The 25,383-nt window shown below is 40.8% G+C and overlaps 1 protein-coding gene across 1 annotated transcript in view; it reads left to right on the forward strand.

Moving 5' to 3' along the window:
* Nucleotides 1–25,383, forward strand: part of plxna4 (plexin A4) — a 195,223-nt gene that overhangs the window by 160,364 nt on the left and 9,476 nt on the right. The window contains exons 16-29 of the mRNA XM_079869813.1: nt 59–226; nt 497–590; nt 1,998–2,237; nt 2,321–2,467; nt 2,895–3,129; nt 4,192–4,334; nt 6,627–6,895; nt 10,703–10,769; nt 12,462–12,608; nt 14,236–14,395; nt 17,950–18,053; nt 20,414–20,513; nt 21,913–22,103; nt 23,754–23,923. Coding sequence (XP_079725939.1) covers nt 59–226; nt 497–590; nt 1,998–2,237; nt 2,321–2,467; nt 2,895–3,129; nt 4,192–4,334; nt 6,627–6,895; nt 10,703–10,769; nt 12,462–12,608; nt 14,236–14,395; nt 17,950–18,053; nt 20,414–20,513; nt 21,913–22,103; nt 23,754–23,923 — 2,235 coding nt within the window. The remainder of the gene's footprint in view (nt 1–58; nt 227–496; nt 591–1,997; nt 2,238–2,320; nt 2,468–2,894; nt 3,130–4,191; nt 4,335–6,626; nt 6,896–10,702; nt 10,770–12,461; nt 12,609–14,235; nt 14,396–17,949; nt 18,054–20,413; nt 20,514–21,912; nt 22,104–23,753; nt 23,924–25,383) is intronic.

The raw sequence follows: 25,383 nt of genomic DNA on the forward strand, positions 1-25,383 counted from the left end.
TGCACTAGTTATCTGAAAAACTTTGGTGATTGTTTTTTTTTTCTATTTGATGACACAGGAGAGGAGGACAGTGGATAACGTGTCGTTCTCATGCCTCCATGCAAGGCTACGGAAATGTGTCCGTATCGGTCTTTGTGGATAAAGCCCACATTCACAAAGATCTCAAGTTTGAGTATGTGGAGGATCCCACAATCACCAAACTTGAACCTGAGTGGAGCATTTTCAGGTGTGTGTACTACAAGGCAATTTAAGACAGAGCCGTTGGGGAAACAGCCCATAACATTGTCCAAGACCCTAAAATGAGGGGGGAGGATCAAGAATATTATTTTTCATTATTTTTCCATTTCAAACTTGATATCATTACGGACATTATATGGTTAAAGTTAATACATTGTTGATTATTTTTAAAATATTATCTAAATATAATTTTATTAAATTGAACCACTAATTTTAGGAAATTAAAAAGTGAAAGTTAATAAACATGGTGTTTTCACAGTGGCAACACACCATTGACTGTGACCGGGACAAACCTGGACATCATCCAGACTCCTCTCATCAGAGCCATGTATAAGAACTTGGAGACCGTCAACGTAAGTGCAAACGTTTTCCACACAGTAAACGATCACTCGGCCTTCACCTAACCTGAGGCAAGTGAACTGGAATGAACATTAGCAGACTATTCCACCTGCTCCAATCACCTGTGTCGGCTGCGCACCATTGGATCCAGGACAGTAGCTGCATAAAAGAGGGAAACAGAGAGAGAGAGAGACAAAGAAACAGACAGGGTACAGGAAGACTGCCAGGTCCCAGCAGCAGTAGCAGCAATGTACCCTTTGTGCGGGAAAGAGGAGAATGTCGAAACACAGGGTGGATGCATAGACAAGGGTATCATGTTCCCCGTCTACAGAATGGACCCAAAGAGCCATGGGAGGCTGCACTCAGTGAGATCTGATTGAAAGGCAACAGAGACAAAAGACCGTAATGTTATCTCGTGCACGTATCTCACACATGGCCGCGTTTAGCATCTGGGCTGCGATATGATTAGGCTTTGGCACACTGCTCCTCAAAGCACAGCAGAAAAAAGTGTCATACCCTACCTCGCAGTCTCTGAAAGAAGTTGTTTGTGGGGCACAAGATGCCTCGTATCCTTGTTTGTAATGCGATCGCTCATAACTAGTCTGAAAAGAGTTTGACCAGACTTTGTGCACTGAAAAAAAATGGTGACTTGAAATCTATTTTATCTTGAACAATTCCACCCGTTACAACATTCTATAGAAGTCTTTGTGTTAGAGGAAGCGAAGGTTCGTCTTCCTGGCTGCAACAGCTTTGTGAGGAATCCAATTAAAATGACCAGAGATATCTGTAGGGATGTTTTTGATGGAGAGTCTGCTGTCTGGGTGTTTTAACAGTCAACTGCAAAGCAGTGTGGGTTCACAAAACTCAAGGGTCTTGTCAGGTATTTTATTTATACACTTCAAAGGGAATGTGCATATAGGTTTGAATTTAAGTTATGCCACAACTTTACATTTAATAAACCTGACCTCTTAATAAAAAAGAAAGCGGAAAAGTAAATGAGTAGTCTGAGAGACTGTCTTCATGTAAATATGTATGGGATTAAGTATTAAATGGTCTGATTGCAGCATTTAGCTGCAGTGTATATGTGGTCTATGTGAGATATTAAAAAAAGAGATGAAAGACAGGCTCAAGGAGAGATGACCATTTTAAAAGTGCTAATAATTTAGTACTGCTTTGTTGAGAGAAATTATATCTGTGTGCGCTCTAGAAATCTCCATTGTAGGAAGTTGAGGTTAAATCCTGGTCTTTTTATATGAAGTTGAGGTTAAATCCTGGTCTTTTTATTTGACATGACTAATTAAAACAAATTATTGTTTGCCATGTAAATGTAATGTTGTTAATCTGAATCTAAATGTTTTTGTTTTATTCTGAATCGCACATCTACAGCAAATATGATCAGCAAATCTATGTCCCCCTACCAGATATGTCAGGTTCTGAGTCCCACCACTATGCAGTGCATGGCCCCAGAGCTTCCCTACAGTCTGAGCTGGCAGAAGGAATTGCCAGAGAGACCTGATGAGTTTGGCTTCATCCTGGACAATGTTCAGTCTGTGCTGGCCCTCAACAACACCAACTTCATCTACTACCCAAATCCAGTGTTTGAACCGCTTAGTGTGTCTGGGGTCCAGGAGCTCAAGCCAGGGTCTCCCATCATACTCAAGGTAAATCAAGTATTAATCTAAATCTCTGCATTATCTGTCTTTCCAATGCAGTTGCTACATATGTTTGTGAATGTGAATTTCAGGGTAGGAACTTCCTCCCTCCAGCGCCGGGTGGCAATGGGAAGCTCAATTACACTGTTCTGATTGGAGATAAACCTTGCACATTAACTGTATCAGATACTCAACTGCTCTGTGAATCGCCCAATCTGACTGGCCGTCACAAGGTTCTGGTAAGTTCTGGTGAAATACTGGGGCACAAATACACTTTTCACAGTGACCTAATGCTTTAGGGACTCTGTGGTTATTTTACTTTCTGAGAGGCTACAGAAATAGAAAATATGTCCCCAGTAGGACTTATTAGAGCTGGAAAACCTAATAAAAACCTTTATGCTTCTCAATGAGAAATCTGGGTGGCTGCCTGCTTCACTACTTGTTGACAGTCGTACAAGAGAAAATGCAACAGACCCTTACAGCCATGAACTCGCAAAAGGAACAGACACATTGTACCCCTCTGCTGTTGGGCCTTTTAGTCTTACTATAGCACAATAATATAAAATAAAATATCTCCATCCCTAGATGTATTTTGATTGGATTTGAACAAGATACCACACAGTATTGATTTTTATCAAAATCTATGCAAAATATGCTCCTTTTTAGGCACGTGTGGGTGGCATCGAGTTTTCTCCAGGTGTGGTTCACATCACTTCTGACAGCCCTCTCAGCAGCACTGCCGTCATCAGCATTGCAGGTGCAGGAGGCCTCCTTATCTTCTTCATTGTCATTGTCCTCATTGCCTATAAGCGCAAGTCCCGCGAGAGTGACCTCACCCTCAAGCGGCTGCAGATGCAGATGGACAACCTGGAGTCCAGAGTAGCCTTAGAGTGTAAAGAGGGTAAGTAGTCTTGGGGGGGGTTGATTAACAAAGTGATGTCAATTCATATTATGAGTTATGCTCGGATTCGCAAAATCCTTGAAACAGGATAAAAATACTTAGAAACAGCCGCTGCATCATTTCCAAGACACACGCACAGCAGTGGCAAGTAGGGTGGACCTCAGTGCCTACTCTGAAACTAAAATTTTACGATGCATGAGATAAAAGTAGGGATGCAAATGATGAAAAAAAATATAAGCCAAAAATATATGCCTAAATTGAAAATAAAAATGTGTCTTTAATTGAAAATGTGATCTGTTTGGCATCATACATAACAGATAGTCTTGTGTCATACAGTATATTGTTGGAAAGGTCTCAACTAGCAGAAAAGAACAAGCATAATTGTTTCAGGTAGAGACCAGACAATTCCAAGTATATGTAAAAAGTATATACCTTTGGGATTTGGGCCGCGCTTTAGTTTGTAGCTTCACCAAACATTAGACCACAGTAGAACATAGTAGCACCCAAACACAACCTAACGTGTAGATCTTAAGAAAATCCTCATAGTGGCATTACATTCTGCTTTGCTAAAGCTATACGACATCGGAGATCCGATCGTGTCGCGATGATGACGACGATGTAGTGTCTTCTAAATGTCATTTGACAACTTTGGAAAGGTCAACAAATAGGTATTGACGGTTAAAACGGTATTGTGTGTGTATAGTGTATAAACAATGAGTAAGGACCAATCGGGGTCTGTTTTTACAGTGGGAGTGTGCTTGGATTGGATTCATCACTCAGATTGACAGCTCATTTTGACATTTTGAATAGAAACTGGAAGATCAGCACTCATTTACCAGGATCTTATTACATTCATGTATTTGAGCAAATATTGACATGCATGCAGTATTTTTCTTCTTTCCCACAAAAAAACATTTTGTGTCCCATTTGATTGGGTGGACCAGTGCCACCCTGGCCCTTATGTAGCCCTCGCCACTGTCGCACAGATTATTTTCAAGTTTCTGTGAAGTTTTTATTAGTGACCTCAACCTATTTGTTCTTCATGTTATGTGTCTTCCGCAGCTTTTGCAGAGCTCCAGACCGACATTCACGAGTTGACCAGCGATCTGGACGGAGCTGGTATTCCATTCCTGGACTACCGCACATACACCATGCGAGTTCTGTTCCCTGGCATCGAGGAGCACCCTGTCCTTAGAGACCTTGAGGTAACCTAACAATTTTAATGATGCAAAAATGTTTTGTGCAATAATAAATTTGCATCCAATGGGCCAAATTTCCATCCAGATGTACATTCATATATTTACATATTCATGTATGCATGTAATTACTGCATTGTACCTGTGTGAGGAACAGTCACATTAAAGCTACACTGTGTAATTTTTCAAGTTGATTTTTACCAACAAACACTTTGTTCTTTCAAAATTATGTGTTCATTCATGTGTAATTACTTCCACCAACTAATCAAGTATTCTCGTAAGCGTAGAGTCTGCCGTTCAGAATACATACGAGCGAGTCGCTCGAATGGCGGCAGCCATGTGCGCCTCCATCTTGAAAATACATTAGCCAAAGAGGGACATACCTGGAAATTCAAGCTTCGCCTTTCGCACTTTTACACTCAGTAGCACCGTGACGAATGCGAGGGGGAGATTACTCGCGACTGCCGGCAGATTTGAAAGCCTGTTGAAGATGGAGGATCATGCCTATTCTCGAGGACATGTAACAGAGTCGCCAATTAAGCGAAAGAGAGAATTAAAACAACAACACTTGCACCGGCTCTGTTTTTTGGTTTTCCTTTACCTTTCACTCTACCTTTAGCTTTCCCTAGCACCTCCGTCGCATCAACTGATCTCTGACTCTGCTCACAGAGAAAATTATGTACGCTGTAAACATTGCCTTACACTATTAATCTCGTACAATATACAGAATAACGATAGCACTGATACTTTACTAAGATTTGCTTGCATTCATTTGGGAACCTGATAGCTAATGTTAGCAATGAAATGGTACCAAAATAACGAAAACGTAAAACTATTTTTCGTTTTACATAGAGGTCATAAACTATATGCTAACTGACTAAATAACTAAATGCAATTTGTAATAGTTCTCTAAAGTAACCTCATCACTTGAAGGAACACTCGTGGACGAAGTCGAACTGGAAGCCATGTTAATCTTGGAATAATACGGCCACCGTAAGAGTTAAAACGCCCTCGGAATGGCTAGAAAGTAATATTTTGTTGGTAGTCATATACGATTTCACCGCTAGATGGGAGAAAATCTTACACACTGTAGCTTTAATGGCTGCTAAGTATATTTTTGTTCTTTTTTTTGTTTTTCCGAAAGACTAACAGCACAGTGGGGTTGTTGGGAATAAAAGCTGTCACTATGCTGTTTGTGTTCACCCTCAGTAAACAAAAGGCAGCAGCTCTCATTATAATCTACATGCAGTCTCTTTCTCTTGCTAATTTTTTTCTTAAAGTAATGAGCTGCTCTCTGATTCACAATCATCCTTTTGTTAATATCAGTAATGACATGTGACACAACTGTTTTTTTTCTGAGTGTGGGGAACAGAATTAAAATCTAATGCATGGTACACCGAGCTACGGGTTATTTATGCCCCGCAATGAGAGTGATGGACAGTTTTAATTGAATCACACATATTTCTTCAGCCAACATACGAGCCATACCTTACCTGCTAATGCCAGATGATCTCTGGTTCTAATCAGCTAGGCTATATCAATTAAGACTTAATTGGAATAAACGTCTCCTCTCTCTGGAGAAGTTTATAGTAAAATCACAGCTAATGACAGGAGCCATCTAGAGATTCTGACAGGTATTTAATGATTATTGATGAGGCAAATCATATCAAATGATGTCATGAGGGTCTCTGCTTGGTTAATTGTTTGTCATCAGGTATTCTTGCACAATGGATTCATTATAACCCAATGAGCAGCTTTTATTAAATGTAGCCTGTTCATCTGCATAGTGTTTTTTAACTTTTTTAAATTGAATATACAGTATTTGGTTCTTTTCAGTTTATTGGACACTGGCAGAGAATGCTGTAGGCCAAATGAGAGGGCTGGAAAAAGCTTTCCAGCCAAATAAGCCAAGCTAAAGTTTAAGTGAGCATTCTTCAACTTCACCAAAAAAAAAATGGAGGCATTTATGATGAGTTGCTTAGCTGAAGGGAAATCTACATGAAATAATGCCATAATTGGATGCTTTTCTCAGTGAAACAGGACATTCAATGAGTAAAAAATGTAGGGCAGGGCTTGATTTTATCCATCAAACAGTAATAAATAAATAATAAATCAATAAAATATTAGGAGGAATAAGATGCACTGATAAATCATGCAAAATAATACTAAAACTGTGTATTTACAAAGTAAATTGTGTCTAATTTGATTTCATTGATTCAATGAATATGCTGATGAATAATCACATTCAGGCTGTGAATTTTCATCTGTTTGTAACTGTTGTTTTCTCTTTTTTTCCTGCAGGTGCCAGGTTACAGACAGGAACAGGTGGAGAAAGGCCTAAAACTGTTTGGACAGCTTATCAACAACAAGGTTTTCCTGCTGTCCTTCATCCGAACCCTGGAGTCTCAGAGAGGCTTCTCCATGCGAGACCGCGGCAATGTCGCCTCCTTGATCATGACTGTTTTGCAAAGTAAACTGGAGTATGCAACCGACGTGCTCAAGCACCTGCTGTCTGACCTCATTGACAAGAACCTGGAGAGCAAAAACCATCCCAAACTCTTACTCAGAAGGTACTAGAAATATGCACATGAAAGCCATCTCAAAAATCTAGTCCTGCAGTCCAGTGGGTTTTACTGATTATAAATGCCCCTCGTGTGTGTAATCAACAGAGCACATGTTCTAAATTTTGGGATCATTTCAATCTGCCATATTCTAATTATAGTTAACTCCATTGATGAGAGCAGATGACCTCTGTGAATTGTCTTTGAAACGTGGACTCTACAGTACGCTGAATAGGAATAATTGCTTTTGGGGACATTAAAATGCACACTTTCTCTCCCAAACATGGAATTCACTGACATGCTCATCATTAAATTGTAATTAGGATTAATTAGCTTGAGATCCAATTAACAGTGCACTAAAAACCTACTGAATGTAGGGAGATATGTGAAGCTTAATTCCCCATGCAATCAACTTCTTTGTATCTCTGTATTTCAACAGCATAGAAGGCAATATTATTACTATACCATATTGATTTTTCTCCTCTCCACTCATTTGAACTCTTCGGGGTTTTTTTTTTTTATTCTTAATGTTCTAGCAGTTCATTTGTAAAGTTAGTTGGCTGACACTTTTGATTTTTTGGCGGTAAATAGGGGCTCTTTCTGAGAAAAATAATGACAAGGAACACAAAATAATTCATTGGTCAAAACAAGCTTGCTAATAGCAACAGGATGATCATTTGACAACTACAAGAGAAGCTCCTTGACTGAATCATAACTGATTCAACACTCTTGATGGCAAGCGTGATTAATTGAAACAAGCAAAGGGAAGATTAATTGCACAAAGAGCTGCTGTACATATTAGTGGTGAAAAATAAGATATTTTTCTTGTTTCAGTCAAGCTTCTGTCAGGGACAAAAACAAAAACAACCCTGTCACATTTTTGTAGGCACCTGCAACATCTGCACTTTGCGGATGTTGGCTACAATGTCCCATTATAAGTGGCTCCTCTCAACTGGTTTTGCTTTAGGATCCAGATTTTACATCCAACACTACAAAAATTGTTTGTTATAAATGTTCTTAAAATGAAACACTGAAATGTTGCCACACGTGCGTTTTTCCAATGAGCCTGTGTTGCATTTTTGGGTTGTGATCCTCCAGTTGAGAATCCACTTTTTTAGTCCATATATTTCAATGGATGACCCTCACTGGTATATGGAGTGGTCTTCACTACATGGAACCTGTCTAACCTCTAACACCTGCTTAGCAAAGCTAGATACAGAGCACTGGGCCAGAACAGTGAAGCTTAATCTGTTGTCTGAGAATAATTTTCTCCTCTCGGTCTCTCTTTCACTGCATGATTTCTAAATCTGTGTTTAAAATGCAGAGAAGCAGGACATCTTTGGCAGAAGCCTCCAACCAGCTTTCCTTTCCCCATTTCCAAGAAAGCGCTTGCGACAGCCGCCCCATCTGTCCAGCCTCAACCTGAGTTCACAAGCACACACAGGCTAACTAACTAACGGGCGGCTTCTAGAACCATCTGTCGTATTTCTCCCTCTCCTTCGCTCCCTGCAGCCCACTCTACTCATCTACGATTAAAAATAACCTCTCCGATTGTGCAGCCCATTTTCTCTATATGTATGGCATCAGTGAAGTCCACGTGGGTCTCCTGTTCCTGCATATGCTTGTACACTTATTTTTACTCAGACTTTTACTGACCAGCACATTCAAATCCAGTTCCTTCACACACACACACACACAGTCATGCAGAGCTGAATAGAAGTCCTGTGATTATTCTCTGGGGATAATCCTCAGTGAAGGGGGACCATGGTTACGCAGCGGGACCCGACAATGCAGCGAGCGGACAATCTTCTCCACGTGAGGCAGAGTGCGAAAATGAAATTATTCCTAGCTTCAAGCTGTGTTCTTTAACACATGTGCATTAAGGAGGGGGACATTCCGGGGGTTTGTTTCAACAGACGATTGTTTGGTTAAGAAAATAATCCCTGTGATGCTGCAAGGTGCATAACGTCAGCACATTAGCCAGGTGTGTGTGTTCCTGGCCACCTATTAGCTGAAGCATGAGACTAACTCTCAGCACTCGGTCAATGCCACATGCTTAGCAACACTCTTAAATCAAATAACACACATTTGCAGTGCAGTATTTGTCATAGAGTGACAGTTCTCATTTTGACTCTCTGGAATCATAAACCACTCTCAGGTCCTCGAAGTTGGTAGAGCTGGCTGTTCACATCCATTTGCAGTGGCAGAAAGCAGCGTCAAATGTAAATGGCCTTTTCTGGATGCGAGAGATGAGGAGGAAGATATATGGAGCTCTTTCCTCACCCCCTTTTTCTTGTTTATGGAGCATAGCTCCAATGTGCCTCTTTGCGCATTCACCGTGGAGGAATCCTCCAGACGATTTTACTTCGTTCCACTTTGAAATGGCTGTTTAATCAGGGGGAACTAAGCACCAGGTGATGCCACATCCCATTCCTCACCACTGGATGGGCATCACTTTTCCTGCCTTCCTAAACCAAAGCCAAACAAGAGCTTGCTCTCAGTGCCAATGATATGTGACATAAGGATTTGGGGGACAGTGATAGTTGGTTGCTCTTGGCCCTGTGGCAATGTTATGGAGAGGTTGTGCCAGGATTGTCTGGCAACAAGGCTACTTGTTCCCCCTTCGGTGAGCCGAGAGGTAACACAGGATATGGGTAAGTGAGTTTATGGGGTCTTGCCAACAATAATTACCATCAAATCAGCCAATAGAAAAAGAAAGGGAAAGCTAATGGGAATAAGTGACAGTACACAGAGGCGAAAAGTTTTCTCACTCTTGCCATTTCCTTTCTTTATCTATTTTTTTCTGTTCTACGCTACAACTCTGGGTTTTCCCCCACCTACTGTTTCTCTTGTAAATGATCCAGGCATTGAGAACAGTCAGGAGTGAGGATGATTACAGGGCAGTGTTAGGATGGAGATGAAAGGAAAGATGAAACGTGACCCTGTTGACCCCTAGACCAGTCCTCCTTTGGCCCACTCAAAGCAGTGGCTACAAAACAAGGGGACACTAATCCTTTCCAGGTGTTGCGCCAGCTTAGTGGGCACATGCAGACACGCATGTACCCATGGTACTGCGCAGCGGCAGGTCTTCGTACGGCAGTGGGAGAGAGGGAATGCAGGTGGCAGCTGGGATGCAAGGCGGCAGAGTAGGCATAGACACACACACACACACCACAATGCTGTAATCCTGAAATATTGATGCTCTGTGCCATGGCTCATTGCAGGGCGCCTTGGCAATTCACCAGCTCCCTGCGGCACACAGACTAGAGACACCGGATCCATGTATATTGGGTTTCACTTTGTTATAGTTATTATGTATGTACATCTCTCATGCCGGATCAGAGCTTGTGGTCCAAGCGAAGGTGTTAGCCAATCATGATGTACTTCGATGCACCCTGGCCCTCCATTCAGCCACCTCCTTTTGTAATGCGATACATTTAAAGCTCAATAGCCGGACTGTGGGGGGGAGGAAATGAGTCCGGTCTTATTCCAGGCCAGAATAGGTTCACTTGGCATCAATCCAGCTGGATCATATAAAGGCTTTTAATTGGGTTTCTTGTATTAGAGTCTCATGGATTATTGTGGTAATAAAGACAGCCTGCAGATTGGGGCTATAGATTCCAGAGCGCAATTCATGTTCTGGCAATTATGTTTGTTTAACAAAGTCCTATTCATTAGGAGACACCGGGCTTTGTGAAGTGAATTTTTCATGGTCGTGGTAATCGCATTTGTGTGTGACACTTGCAGTGATAATCGTGGCTTTGTGCTGCTTTTATTTATTTATTTACACTGTTTGTTTGCTTATTTGTTTTTCAGAACGGAGTCTGTGGCTGAGAAAATGCTAACAAATTGGTTCACTTTTCTGCTATACAAATTCCTCAAGGTAAGTTAGCTATTTAAATGTGGATACATTGTGGGTGTGTAACCACATATTCAGGTCTGGGTGGCCCAAATGTAATAATTAAAAACCAACGATTGAAATTAAATATCAACCATTATTTTGAATAATCATCAGCAAAGAAAAGAGACTCACTCACCTTCGAGGTAATTTGGCTCATGCATTGTTGAGCACAGAGAAGTCCTGCGGGAGCATTGGCAGTGATGCACTACAGGTGTTTGACAGAGGGGAGAGTGTCTGTCTAGTGTATAAATATGTGTTGGTGTGTATGTACATCTGTATGCGAGTGTGCCAGCATGCACTTTTAATCAAAGACGGTTTAAAGTTGGCCAAGTCTTGCTGACTCCAGCGTTTTTCGGTTCTTATAATGAGACGGTTGGCTTAGCAGGTGTTTCTCAATTCTACATATAGCACTGTGACCGTCAGCACCACTGCAGTCCTCTCTAGCACTTGTCATTAATCTCTTAATAAACACATCTGCTGCAATCAGAACATGGCATGTGCAATTTCAGAAAGTACAGAAATTTCCTGGTTTCTGGAATGCACAAAGCAGGCAATAAATTCTGGAAGTCAAGGCTGTTTTGTCCAGTCTGGTTTAACGGATTAGACCTGAGTGAATGAAGCTGAAACATCACTCGAGAGCTTCAGGATTCATTTAAGCTTAAATTGGCCTCTACTGTAAGAGAAGGACTTTATTGTGACCTCATCCATGCGAAACCATAACATTATTATTGCAGTCACAAAACATTGATTTGAGTATTATTGAACAGTGCTTGACCAGCTGCCCAGACCACTAGTCATTTCTCATTTCAGCAAGCATATTCTAGCCAAATTCAGCTAGACACAGTACACTTCAGCTTAATGCCTTCCTCAGGGTCTTCAACAGGGGGTCTGCCAATTGTTGTTTAAAGTCCCCGTGAACCGGAAGTTGCAAACGACTTTTCTCCAGTGTTGTGACGTATTTCCCAGTGAAAAGGAATATTGAACAGAGGGCAGGGTTTTACTCTAGCGCTCCTCCTCTCCATCTCTGCTCATAACAGACTAACGGCTTGAGGGAAGTGGTTAGGCGTTTCTCAACCCAAGCCGTCAAACCTACATCATCAGAGAAGGAACGCCATTTCAGACCGGAAGTAACTTTTCAGACTTTGATTAAAGAATGCGACGGCAAATAATTTTTTTCTGTGTATTAACTTGCACGGATTAATTTTTCACCACAAGACTAGTAATATGCGCTAACAAAGTAAATAGGGTCAATTTTGTTTTCAGTTGGACTTTAATCTTAATGTGTTTTTTCTCTCTCTCAAAAATACTTCTGTTAACATGTTCAGCAAAATGTTTCATTGTCCCTCCCACATTAAAATGAAATGTAAAAAGTATTTGACTCTGTACATCAATAATGATTTTTTTTCTGCATATTGTCAATTTAATCATAACATAGTTTGTAAATACATACAAAATACAAAAACTCCAGATCTAGCTTGACTATCAATGGAATCTATATGAGTGAAATTGTGGTGTCAGTTGAAACTGACGCACTAGCACCAGAACTGTAAAGCTCCGTTCAAAATGTCTATTACTGTAACTGAATGAGGGAATGATAGCCCACATTCTCTGTAGGTGGTTGGTGTGAAATTTAAGAGAGTGAAAGTGACAGAGTGCCTTTTTTTCCTTGTGTAGGAGTGTGCAGGGGAGCCCCTCTTCTCTCTTTTCTGTGCCATAAAGCAACAGATGGAAAAAGGCCCTATCGACTCTATCACCGGAGAAGCCCGCTACTCACTCAGCGAAGACAAGCTCATCAGACAGCAAATTGATTACAAGACTCTGGTAAGGCTTGGATGACATGTTGGATGAGGGAAGGAAAGATGACCGGTTTTGGAAGGATAGAGAAGGAGAGGAGTAAACTAAAATAGGACTGAAGAAAAAGACAAGTATAAATGGGTGAGGAAGAGGCTAAGTAGCGTGAATGTACTAAGAAGCAGACAGGTGTGCAGGTAGAGAGAAGAGTAAGGTAATTTGTTTGGGTTGATGCAGCAAGCAATGCCCACAGTCTTCATGCCTGACAGGGAACACACAGGCTTGTTAAGACCTTTGACCTGTCTGCTGTCCTGTGGTGATTGGCAGTGTTGTGTTCGGCTGGCCACTGTGACAGGCATGAGCTAAGCCTGTGTTGTCAGGGCTGCACGTATGCCAGGACGGGCTGTTTACAGGGACAGCACGTCAGAATGCTAATCTGTATTCTGTATGAGACTAAGAGAGAAAAAGAAAAAAGGGGAATGTGGCGACTAGTTTCTTCACTTGGCATTTGGCCCATTCCTCTGAACACCGCACTGATTTGATGACTGTAGGAGCTGTTTCAGCTTCATCATCCTGTCCTCACTTCCAAAACACTTAAACAGCTGCTGATACACCACAATACAAGCCACTACCAATAGTACATTCTGCCTTCCCTACCCTGGCCATTTGCTGGTTACATTATCAATCATTTCTTACGCAATAAGATACGAGAGGTTGTTATATTGACCAGTCAGCATCCACAACATTTGAACTGTATTGAAATCCCCATACTACTTTTTTTTCTTCTACACACTTTTCTGCAATTAGTTTAACATACATAGCCTACTTAAACTTTTTGAAGTACTTACAAGCTATGCAATTATATATATATATATATATATATATATTCCTTACAGCCCATACACAATGCATTTAATTGTACTGATTCTAGTTTTGGTCCTTCAGGAGAGTCCATTATACTGCTGGACTGCAAGTAAAGGAGCTCTCTTGCAGTGTGCAATTATTTCATCATATAACAGGTGCCAACAAGGGCCTTCTTAGCCTCTATATGCTCTCTCTCTCTCATAACGGCCTTTTTTTTTACTGAACTTTGTAATTATGTCTGATGATGGTGAAGGTACTGGTGTTAATGTCAGCTATCATCAGAGATAGAGAATCTAACAGGAACTAAGATGAGGAGAATTAGTGTGTTAATTGCAGACTGGTGCAAGCTGAGGTGTGTGAGGTGACGACTCCCTCGGGATGGCCAATAGACTTTTACACTTATGCCATTATACTTGCTGACTACGTTCACTCATTGAGAAATGCCCCATACAGGTTTGACCAGAATACTGTCATACATTAGATCTTGTAGGTGTTAAATACAGATCCTACATCAGTCACTCTGAGACATGTTGTGAACACAGAATTCAGTAGACATACTGAACATGATACCAGCTCTCCATGGGGCCTGAATTAACTTTTTAACAGAATTTGCTCTTTTGTTTAAGGTTAAAATATTCAGCTTACATGCATGGATACATTTTAGCATTCTTTATAATCAGCTGACACACAATACATTTCAAATCATGCAAAAAGATAATTTTACAGCCACATAAATATTCATGTGTCTCCCATGCATGTGCTAATTGGTATAATTCTGTTCTGTGTCATGTAGGTGGTGAACTGCATGCATCCAGACAATGAGAAGAGCCCAGAGGTGCAGGTGAAGGTGCTGAACTGTGACACAATCAGCCAGGTGAAGGAGAAGATCTTGGACGCCATCTACAAGAATGTTCCCTATTCGCACCGACAAAAAGCTTCTGACATGGACCTGGGTATGACAAGCATTATGCTATCTTTAGATGCCGTTACCCTTTAAAACTTTTACGCCTTCATTTGCCCTGGTCAGGGGATTTAGTGTGTCTTCACTATGACTTTCAATGACTTTTGCGGTTTTGGAATGATGGGTGAAATGAAGGTGATTGGTAGTCGTTACATCAATATTAGCCTTTGATTCACACTCAAGCTCACATCCTGTTATTTGTAATTTAACAGACAGGGTCTTGGGGAACAATTGTGATAGAGGTTTTAGAAATAAAGTCCATAAATTTCCCTTTACTTGGCAATTTACTTGGAGATTAAATAACCTTGAGATTATTAGCCCAATACTTAAAAAAACACTACAGTAGCAAAGTCAATATTAGGCAGACACTTTCTTATTCAAAGAGATATATTGGACAAAGCAGAGGCAGTGCATCTAAAGATAAGTCGTTTACACAATCACGTATAGCCAACAGGTTGTACACACACCTTCCTATTCAAACTGCATAGATTGTAACTTGCCAATTGCCTTCTTATCCAAAGCCACTTACAATACATTAATGCCAGAGACTGTCCACCATATCTATTTGTCTTCTCTGGGATCAGTCTTGTTTCAAGGCAAGAGAACATGCCTGTAACTATTTATTTCATGAATAAGCTTTTTTTTTCTGGGATTTGAACCAATAACTTTCAGATTACATGGCAGCTTTTACATCCTCCAATTGACTTCCAACAGCCAAATTTAAGCTTTTTACTTAAAAGTATTGTTCATCCAAAATTCTAAATTCTGCCATCAAAAGAAGATATTTAGAAAAATGCCTGTTTTTTTTCTTCAATTTCTCCCATTTCTCCCAATTTCAAAGCCATACAGGTGATGACAGAATATTTCATTTTGGGCAAACTGCCTCTTAAAGAGAATAAAGTTAATTTGGGATGCCAGTAACTCTAAAGTTGATCAATACTTACTTCTGGGGTTTGAACAAAGCAACCTTGGTATTACAACCCCCGTACTTTTACCACTAAGCCACTGCTGGCTCCATGCATGCGTGAAACGTACATGCTGATAAACAAATATCAGCTGTGACAGTATGCTTGAGTTTATTTATACACGACTAATTGACAGGTGGGAGCATCTCACAGTTACTGGGAAAAAATAGCCAGACTGATCCGCATAGAGCTATTTTTTCACAAATTACAGAATCGGATTGTTTATGCTGTACACTCTTCGTTTTTTGCAAATAGCATATTTCTCAAGCCATGGCCTATTGCTAGTCTATCCATTAGGGAATGGAACCATGATAAGTGAAGAAATAATTTTACCCTCTTTTGACAGGCTCTCCTGTGTAAAATGCTTCATGGGCCCCGTGGGGCAAGTGTGTTGTTTTATTATTGTTTTATTAGGGGGGAGAATTGGACAATGTCTGAGGGAGTGTGTGCGAGTGTGTTTTAAGATAAAGCAACGGGCGTCCCCGGATGAGAGGAGGCATCTCGGCATTCCGTAAACGGATCTCAGTGTCTCCTGTGCACCGGCACACTCTCTGGCCCGATCCGGAGGCCAGATAAAGATAATGGGTAATAGGAATGAGGTAGCCTCCATCTCCTCGATCCCTCTGAGACAGATTGGACCGGAGTGTTTCTGTTTTTAATTCTCTCTGTCACAGTCCCCTGAGGGCAGGGATGGAGGGAGGGAAGAATGAGAAAGTGATGCAGACAAATCAATGCACTTCAGCCAATCCCAGTCTCTATTTTAACAATTTCTTTGGCTTGATTCTCTATCCAGCTATATCCTGCTGCTGTCGTTTTTGCTCCTGTTCTTTTTTATTTTCGGCAAAACACTTTATTTTAAGGTGACGTGGTTACACGTTACTACATGTACTTACTATAGAAATAACAGTAAATTATGCATAATTACAAGTAACCCTAAACCAAAACCTAACCCTAACCGTAACTCATGTAGTTAAGTACATGAAGTCAATTAAAATTACTCAGTACTTAAGTACAATGTAACTACATCACCTTAAAATAAAGTGTAACCTTATTTTAATTTATTTTCCATCCCTTTTCCTTTTATTCACTTTCTTATTTTAGTCTTTTTTTTTTTTTTTTTTCCTTTTTGTTTGTTTTCAAAAACTTTTCTCTTATTGTTTCTTAATTTTTTTGTTTTTGATTTTAGTTTCTGTTCTCTTTGTTTCTGTTTCTCTTATTCTTTTAGTTCATTTCTTTCTTTTAGTTTTTTATTCTTCTCTCTGTTTACTCTTCTGTTTGCACTTCGAGCCTAGGCTCATTTGCATGTTTATAGACAGTACTGTTGCGAGATATAAAACAATGGTCAGGCGTCTCCTGGAGATTTGAAGTTATTCTCATCACCCAGAGACTTGTTTCATCATCCTGCTTGTGATTGCAGTTTTGTTTCTCTGTTTGGGATCAGGGCAAAAGTTAGCAGCAGGCGGTGTGAAGAGGCCTCACTCCTCTAGCGTTCCAATCATACATTTATTTGCAGCGGAGGGGAGTCCAAAACAAAAGAACAAGAAAGACGTCTCTCTTGTTCCTGGCCATGTTTTCTGTACAGCACATTACAAAGGGATATGTTTATTTCATTCAGCACTGATACCCATCTCATCACCGTTTCACATTGCTGTTTTTGCTGAGGCTGCAGACAGTGGCTGGTGTGTGCTGAGGGGAGGGTGGGAGAATATCTTCGCATTTTGTTGTGCATCTCTAGTTCAGTAACTACAATAAGAGCAAGCTCAGCAGGAGGCTTAACGTGGTCGATCAGGGCCGTTTGGGCACAAGATGCTCGACCCACTACAGATAAAAAAGGAAGTGGCTTTCAGCAGTGGCTGTAATCACGCCCATCGACGCCCATCGATCCACTGGCCACGAAGGCCCGGCTCTCTAACAAAGGGCAGAAGAGATTAATTTACCTTTCCTTTCCTTTCTCTCTTTCTCAAATGCTTCTTCACGTACCCTTATTTTCTCTCTCGCTTTCATTTCTTTCTCCTCCTCTCTCTTAGTATAGACTTTGTCCCTTTCCTCTTTTCTGTTTCCGTCTTAAGTTAAAAAGTGTGGTTTTGAGCTCCACTTTTTTTTTCAAAGCTGAAGAAAGAGAATCAATTTTAAGATTACTATATGCTATAAATACCAGCATATTTATCACCACAAGAAGTTTTTGTACTAACACTAAGATATGCATAAAATTGTCTAGTGTCTGCTTGAGTCCGGAAGCTTAGTGGCTTAATGCACTGAAAATATTTAAATAAGGAAAAGAACTTGTTTTGTAAAGTAGCTGTATGTAGTTTTTGTGTTAAAATACTTCCTATCTCAACTTAACAGACAACTCTAAGATAATCTCTTTAAAAAAGAGAATGATTTAATGCAAAATACCTTGTTCACTAGGGCCAAATGACATTGTATCATTGAATTATGCACTTTCTGTAAAAATGGGTTGAAATGATCTCTATTGTGAAAAGTGACATGCACATAAACGTGAATTGAATTGGTTCTGCTGCACTTTCAATATTACTGTATTAAACATTGGATTTAACTTCTTTGTGTTATCTCATTGCAGAGTGGCGTCAAGGCAGAGTGGTACGAGTCATCCTTCAGGATGAGGATGTTACCACAAAGATCGAGGCTGACTGGAAAAGACTCAACATGTTGTCTCATTACCAAGTAAGATCTTGTGTGTGGACTATTCACTTCTAGGTAAACTCACTCCTGTAATGGGGTGTTCAGTATGCAGGTTTGTCATACAGTCAGAGGTCCAAGACATGAATGCTTCAGAGCGGTAGAAATCTGCATTCTCTTTTCTTTCTATCGTCTCTACCATCCCTTTTCTTGTGAGAAAGATTATCAAAGAGGCTTTGGTGTTGGCTGTTTTCTACTCAAACCGTCTGCCATCACAAAGGATTTAAGCCTATGAAATCTACCTTAAATCAGAAGGAGGATGAGCATTGCTGTTTTCTATTTAAAGCAGCATCTCCAGATGTCCCAGTACATTTAATCTGACAGCAGTGGGATGCAGGTGCAGGTGGAGCTGTTGTCTGACACCCGGGTTAGATGATCTAGCTAATGACTTTTGATAAACAGCTCTCTGTGTGATGTGAGTTTTAGCGTGGGCTTTCAATAATAGCGCAGATTCTGACAGAGGAACTAATACTGGAACAAAGAGATTTGAATGTGAGATGAATGTGTTTTATGAGGCTCAGAAGTGTAATGCTCTATTAATGTTTGTCTCAGATGTAACAAGGAACCTTTATAAGGTGATTAGTAATAAAAAAAAAAAGCTGAGCAGAGAAAAGGTTTCTATGATGGTAATTGCTTTTGGTTTGTGTGTCTTAGTTGATCTTGTTTAGGGAAACATACACACTATTAACATTCATTGCATCTCAGCCTTATCGAGCACCCTTTTGCCCCCATCGACCTCTATAATAGGGTTCAGTCAAGGCACTTCCAGGTCATTTCGAATGCAGAGTCTGACTGACAGATCTCTTACGTGGTGGACAGGGACCATTGAGTTTCAGAGGTCAGGTATGGCAGTGCTGTCTCAGCAGGGGACTGATAAAACCTGTCTATCTGCAATTATATAAACACTTAAAGTGTGAAGAACCCCAGACTATCTGTTAGGCTGGGCGGGGCAGTTTAGGCTGGATAGGAGACAGGCGGCGCTTCATTACGGTGTAAATAATTTCCTTCATAAGCCGCCTTCCAAATGAGCTTTTTGAGAGAGAGGAGTCTGCACAGTACTTAAATTAAATGTCACGGGGCGGCGCATGGGTGCAGGGCTGCAAGCGGCAGGATGGATTAGCTGTTGATTGGAATCGGAGATGAGATAATGAAGACAGAAGTTAATTCATTTTCAGTCGGGGAGGGCATGCTATCCTTGACAAAAAAGCTATCAGACACCCTAAGCCTGTTAAAGTTGCTGAAGAGGGGGAACAGACATTCCGTGAACCCCTGTACCATATTCCATTTCTTCATTTCAGTCCTTGCACCACATACAGGTTCATGACTGACTTACTTTCATTCCTTCCTCTGTAATGCCACAAATTCCCTAGTTTAGTGTAGTACACAATGTAAAAAGTCATAAAGTGCTGATATGTCTGTCATGAAGCATCCTCTGTGCATTTCTAATGTATATCTCAAGTCATCTTTGATACTTTACTCCAAATCAAGGTGCTACAAAATGCATCAGGCTCTGACATTAATCCTTTGATGTCTCCTTGGGAAGCTTCACATTGGGGTTGTATAAGCCCCATCTCACATATCTGACGTGTCTGAATGCTATCACAGAGACTCTCTTAAAGCGTAAACTTGCTCGCAGAGGAAAGATAAAAGATAAAATATCTGCTGTTTTCTAAAAAGCCCCTTTTCATGGAAATATAGCCCTTGTCTTTCACACAGACATTCATCTACACTGAGGTGTACACTGAGGTCTGTTTTGATTCCATTGAAGTTTGGACAGCTATCCTCAGCAGTAAACGAAGCTGGCTTCACGTCAATTTAGTCCTGGGAGAAAAGAGGTTAAGGGTGTAAGAATAATGTCCTAATGGTCTGTAAAGCCCATATTCTCCCTCCCTCCCTGGTTTCATGTCCCTGTGCAGTTCTGAGCCCACACCATCTAGATCTACAAAGTCACCTCAATTAACCCTGTAAGTGCCGCAGGCATTTCAATAGCAAATTATGTAGATGGAGGGGTGTCTAGTTGGGGAGTAGAGGCCCCCACATGTTAATTGAATTTGGCTTGCTAAGGCTTACTGTGCTTAGCAGTTGCTGAGGCATATAGTTAAATAGCCAGGCCCATCCCACCAGAAAAGACTTATTGAAATGGAAGCAGATTATCCCATCTTGTCCTCATTCATGCAGTTAAACATTTACCTGAGAAATTGATGAGTTTGACCAATAACCCAAACCCAACCATTATGATGCTGAAGACATAATACTTGTTTACAACTATTTTTAAAGAGGTCTGAATTGTAGAGATATTGTGTTTTTTGTAAGTTGTCAATGATAATCTTTGTTTCTGTCTGCAGGTGTCTGATAATGCTGTGGTAGCTCTCGTTCCAAAGCAGGTCACCGCATACAACTCTGTAAACAACTCTACTGTCTCCAGAACCTCTGCTAGCAAATATGGTTTGTGTTTGTCAACTCCTTTATTCCTTTTCTTATTTTAGAATGCATTCATATCTCCAAAACAAAACACATAGCACACAAAATATAAAACATTAATAATTTACTGACTAAAGTTTCTAAAGCAGGGCAGGGTAACATTCCACCTAAGCTGCACGAAGAACAGAAAAGGAGTTTAAAAAATGTTGTCATCTCATAGGGAGGTAAGAGAAAAGCATAAGTTAAATGTGTAGCATCTCAACCACTCACAAAAGGGAACAGGAACGAAGCTCAAACGGAATTACGTGGAGAGAGCCGAGATATTCAGGCAGCATACAAAGGTAAAAGCAGAGAAAATGAGTCTCTTTGCACTTGACTTTCCTCCTGAGACTCTGAATCCGTCCCTGTCATTCGCCCGCCATCAGTCCCTTGTACGATTGGGTATGATAAAGCTCAAGATCAAAGCTCAGGCCCGTCCAAGCACTCCCCCTACACATCAAATAGACCATTAATATAATCTCATCTCCATATACTTCCCTGCACTCTAAATGAGCCATAAAGAAGAGAGATAGGGAGTGTGACAGATGGGAAAGACAAGAAAATAAAATGCCACACATCACTTCACTCTTTCAGAATTACCTTCAAACGACATGGAGGTTCTTCAAACAGGGTGAGCAAAAGACCCCTTTTGAACCGTCTGGGTATGATGGAAAGATATCGTGAAAAGAAAGTGATCTTTGTGAGGCTGCATTATTAATCAAATCTCCACCAAGTATAGGCTAGGTTCATACAGTTAGTGTTTATGATTGACAACTTGTAGAAAGTATTCTGAGGTAGTGTGAATGTTGTAACAGTGAATGCAAATATATGCACACTCACATTCCTTTCATCTTATTTGTCATCCCTTCCTGTCTGTCTTTTTCTGAAGGTGTTTTTGTCTTTCTTTATCAGTTTCCTTTTCCTCTTCTCTCTCTCTTTCCCCTGGAGAGATTGATTTCTGTTGCATCTGCCACTGTGAACCGTTTTTTTATCTTACCAAATCAGGCCTTTGCCAATCAATTTTTTTTCACGCTGTGTAAACATTCATTGAGTTCTGTGTTTTTTTTAAATGTCATGGCTGATCTCTCCCTATTGGCTGAAGCATGAATATTTCATCTGGCCTGACACCTGTTCGATTTTGTGTCCGCCAAAGTGAGCGAACACGCACGTCCACCTGAGAGAAAGCATGGAAGAGAGAAAGGGATAAAAAATTAAGCATCCATATGTTCTAAATGATTAATATCCAATGTCCAGTACTGCACAACAAAAGGCAATGTGTTTTGTACAGATAGGAACAGATATGAACAGCTGCACGGGACATTTGTCAGCAGAGGAAGATTGAGGAACCGCCATCTGATGGGTCTTTGTCTTTTCCCTCCAACAGAAAACATGATCAAGTACACGGGCAGTCCGGACAGCCTCCGTTCCCGCACACCCATGATCACACCTGACCTGGAGAGCGGCGTTAAGGTGTGGCATCTGGTAAAGAACCATGAGCATGGAGACCAGAAGGAGGGAGACCGTGGCAGCAAGATGGTCTCTGAGATCTACCTGACCAGGCTGTTGGCCACCAAGGTAAGCTCTGCCGGCATTTGTCAATGTTGTCAATGCATCTTATCCTTTCTAGAAACATATAAACCTTCTAGAATGAGGCCACAGTGTCAAATGGTTCATGTTTATGCTATTTGCTCCAAACTGCAGTTGGTCCGTCTTCTCCATTAGTTTCACTTAGAATTTTCTGCAGAGCTAGTAAACAGATGGTTAAACTTGGATGTGAAGTCCCCTGTCCATGTTTTCTTTAGGGCTAATGCTGGGAAATGAAAGTACTGGGAAGTAAATCTGCTTCTTGCAGAACTGTATGTGTGTCTGTGATTCTGACCACCAAGAAATATTCCTGATGTAACCAAGACTTTTTTTCGAACACACACATGCACAAATGCCCTGGTGATTACCCTACTGCGCTTGCAGACTGTGTGTCATATTTTTAGATGGATTATTTCTGTGAAATAACCAGTTTATCACAGACACCATCTTTCTTGGTGAAAAATGATTGGTGTGACGGCACTGTAATTGACTGTTTGGCTTTCACCCCTGCAATAAATACCAGTGATCTGCCTGGGGTGCTGACGCCTTTCACATTCGGTCTATCAGTGTCTCTGAGGATGGGTGAGCTTTACCTTTTTTCATCTCCCTCCATTATGCCAGGCTTTATTTAATCTTTCTTCCTCTCTCTTTTCCCCTCTTTCTGTTTGCATTTACACAAATGTTCTTTCCTCACCTGTCTGGAACGAGATCACTTGAAGTTTAATGCTTCTCTGACTGCCAGCCTGTGTCTGATAGCATGCTTTTAAGTGTGCTGTAATGACCAGGTACATTTCAAACGCCTGCAAATAGCCACTTTGCTTTCTGGGCGACTAATGATGATGTCAGTCGTCACACAGGGTGACACCTGCCAGAACCCTTGCAGTCATCCCTGTCGCCAGCCTCCTGCAGCTGTCTCCGCGTTGATACAGGGCGCGAGTGAGAAATATGTATTTTCATCTTCATAGGGAAAAGATAAGCTGTCATGGATCTGGGACACAGTAGAATTATTGTTGTGATTGTCAGCTAACGGGATTTTTTCTTCTTCCTCGCCGACTCTTGCCGTCTGCTCAAACGGAAATAGGATTGTGTGTGCTGTGCCTTGTGCACACCTCATCCGGACGCGAAGCCAGTGCTGGCTGCAAGATACGGGCGGCGCTTTTTGATACTCTTTCTTTTTCCTCTCTCTCTCACTCACTCTTCCATGCATCCTATCAGTTCTTTCATTACAAGTGGATTAGATTCTGTCGTCTTCTCTCCTTCTTAGACTCACCGCCATTAAATCAAATTAGGGTCAATGGTGCGGGTTGGACGTTAATCCATCCGCACAAAGCAGCTTAGGTAGAATCGCTTCCGTTACGTGATATTAAAGGTGAACTTCAAAGTAACACTTTCACTATCAAAGAGCTTGATTCAGGAATGCTGGTTTCATTGGTGGGATTACTGACAGCTTGCCAAAAACACTTACATAAACACAGATAGCTGTTGTCATTACTAAATATCAGGAAGACTCATATATGAACAGTCTCTTTAATACTGACAACACCAGTTTGTTTAAGTCATTTAATCAAAGCATAGGGACAGAGAGGATGGGATGGGATGGATGAAAATTAACCCTCTTCTCCATTCTTTGTGGTTCCTCAGGGCACTCTACAGAAGTTTGTGGATGACCTGTTTGAGACCATCTTCAGCACAGCACACAGAGGAAGTGCCCTTCCTCTTGCTATCAAGTACATGTTTGACTTCCTGGATGAGCAGGCCGACAAGCACAGCATTCATGACCCGCACGTCAGACACACATGGAAGAGCAACTGGTAAGTTGTCTAAACATGCATTCATATTCATTATTGTATTCTAACATTTTTAGTAATTATTATAAAACATTTTATATATATATATATATATATATATATATATATATATATATATAAAAATAAATAAATTGTCTGACTGTTATTATAGTTTTACATATATACATATATATGTATATATGTAAAACTATAATAACAGTCAGACCCATACGAGCAGACATCTTGATATCCCATCCCTGATGTAGCTGATGTTACTGTGGACAATGAGTATGAGAGAAATTAATAACACTCGTTTCCAAATTAATTTCACCCAACCAATTTAAAGCCACGTCCCCATGGTGGAAGGGGGTTGTGGGGGTTAAATAAACAACTAGCAGATCCAGTGAGAAGGGAAGAGGGGATGAGATGAGAGGGTGGAGTGGATGAGAGGGGAAAGGAAAGCTTGGCACTACATTTAATGAGTGGTAATCTATCATTAGCCTATGCCAGCGTCCCATCACGCACCACCCCAAAGGGGCTGTGGGGGATGAAGTGATGATATTGATGTGAGGGCACGGCAGGGAGGCGGTGGGTAAAGTCCCCTATTTACTCTGTTTTATAGACCTAATTTCCCCCATCTCCCCCCGCAGTGTGTTTCAGGGCCATTTGAGAGTGTTAAGTGTTTTTGGAGAGCACAGAGGGTCACTCTTGCATTACACATTAATGGAATCGTTCTCACAAAGAGTGGAACGTTAAACAGCGATTTATCATCTCGCAGTCATTGCCAGGCATGACATCCCGATGCCATTCTGGTGTCTCTGATATTTTTTAATGCGTGTGAGAGGGTCTTCTACAGAACTAATGCACTGCTACCCAGCTTTTGCTGACAACTCAGCCATGTCTCTCACAGAGAACGAAATAGCTCTATTTTCAGATATTGTACACAAAACAACAGGCTCAGCTTTATCTATGTGGCTAGATGTGCTGCTGGCAACACACAGGCCATTAATTGGGCCAATGCTGTGTGTGGGGCATATTTGCTGTCTGTAGAGGATTTTAACACTTTAAAGCTAAATGCTTTAGGCTATGAAAACACAGCCATAATCATTATTTTGTTTACAGCCTGTTAGCATTTGCTTATCAATTCTCTTTACCAATTATTATTGTTCTGAATGGGATTTTTGTGTATTTGTGTAGGGTGTACTAAGGGGTTACTCATTTTGATTGATTTTGCAAAAGAGACATTTCTAGATCCAGATGGCAATCAATCCAGATGGCAACTTAAGATGTCCAAGTCTCTTCCTTATCCTCTTATTTAAGTGTGTCCTTCACAAACACTTCTTTAATATTAGTAGCGAGAATAACAGTCTAGACCACCCAAATCAAGTATTTCAGCACAAAAACATTCATCTACTTGAACCAAGCACATTTTAACCTTTTTAAAGAGCTGAAAGAATTTTTTAAACAGAATTGTGACCATTTGC

This window comes from Squalius cephalus (assembly GCF_949319135.1).
Source record: "Squalius cephalus genome assembly, chromosome: 4".
Taxonomy (NCBI): domain Eukaryota; kingdom Metazoa; phylum Chordata; class Actinopteri; order Cypriniformes; family Leuciscidae; genus Squalius; species Squalius cephalus.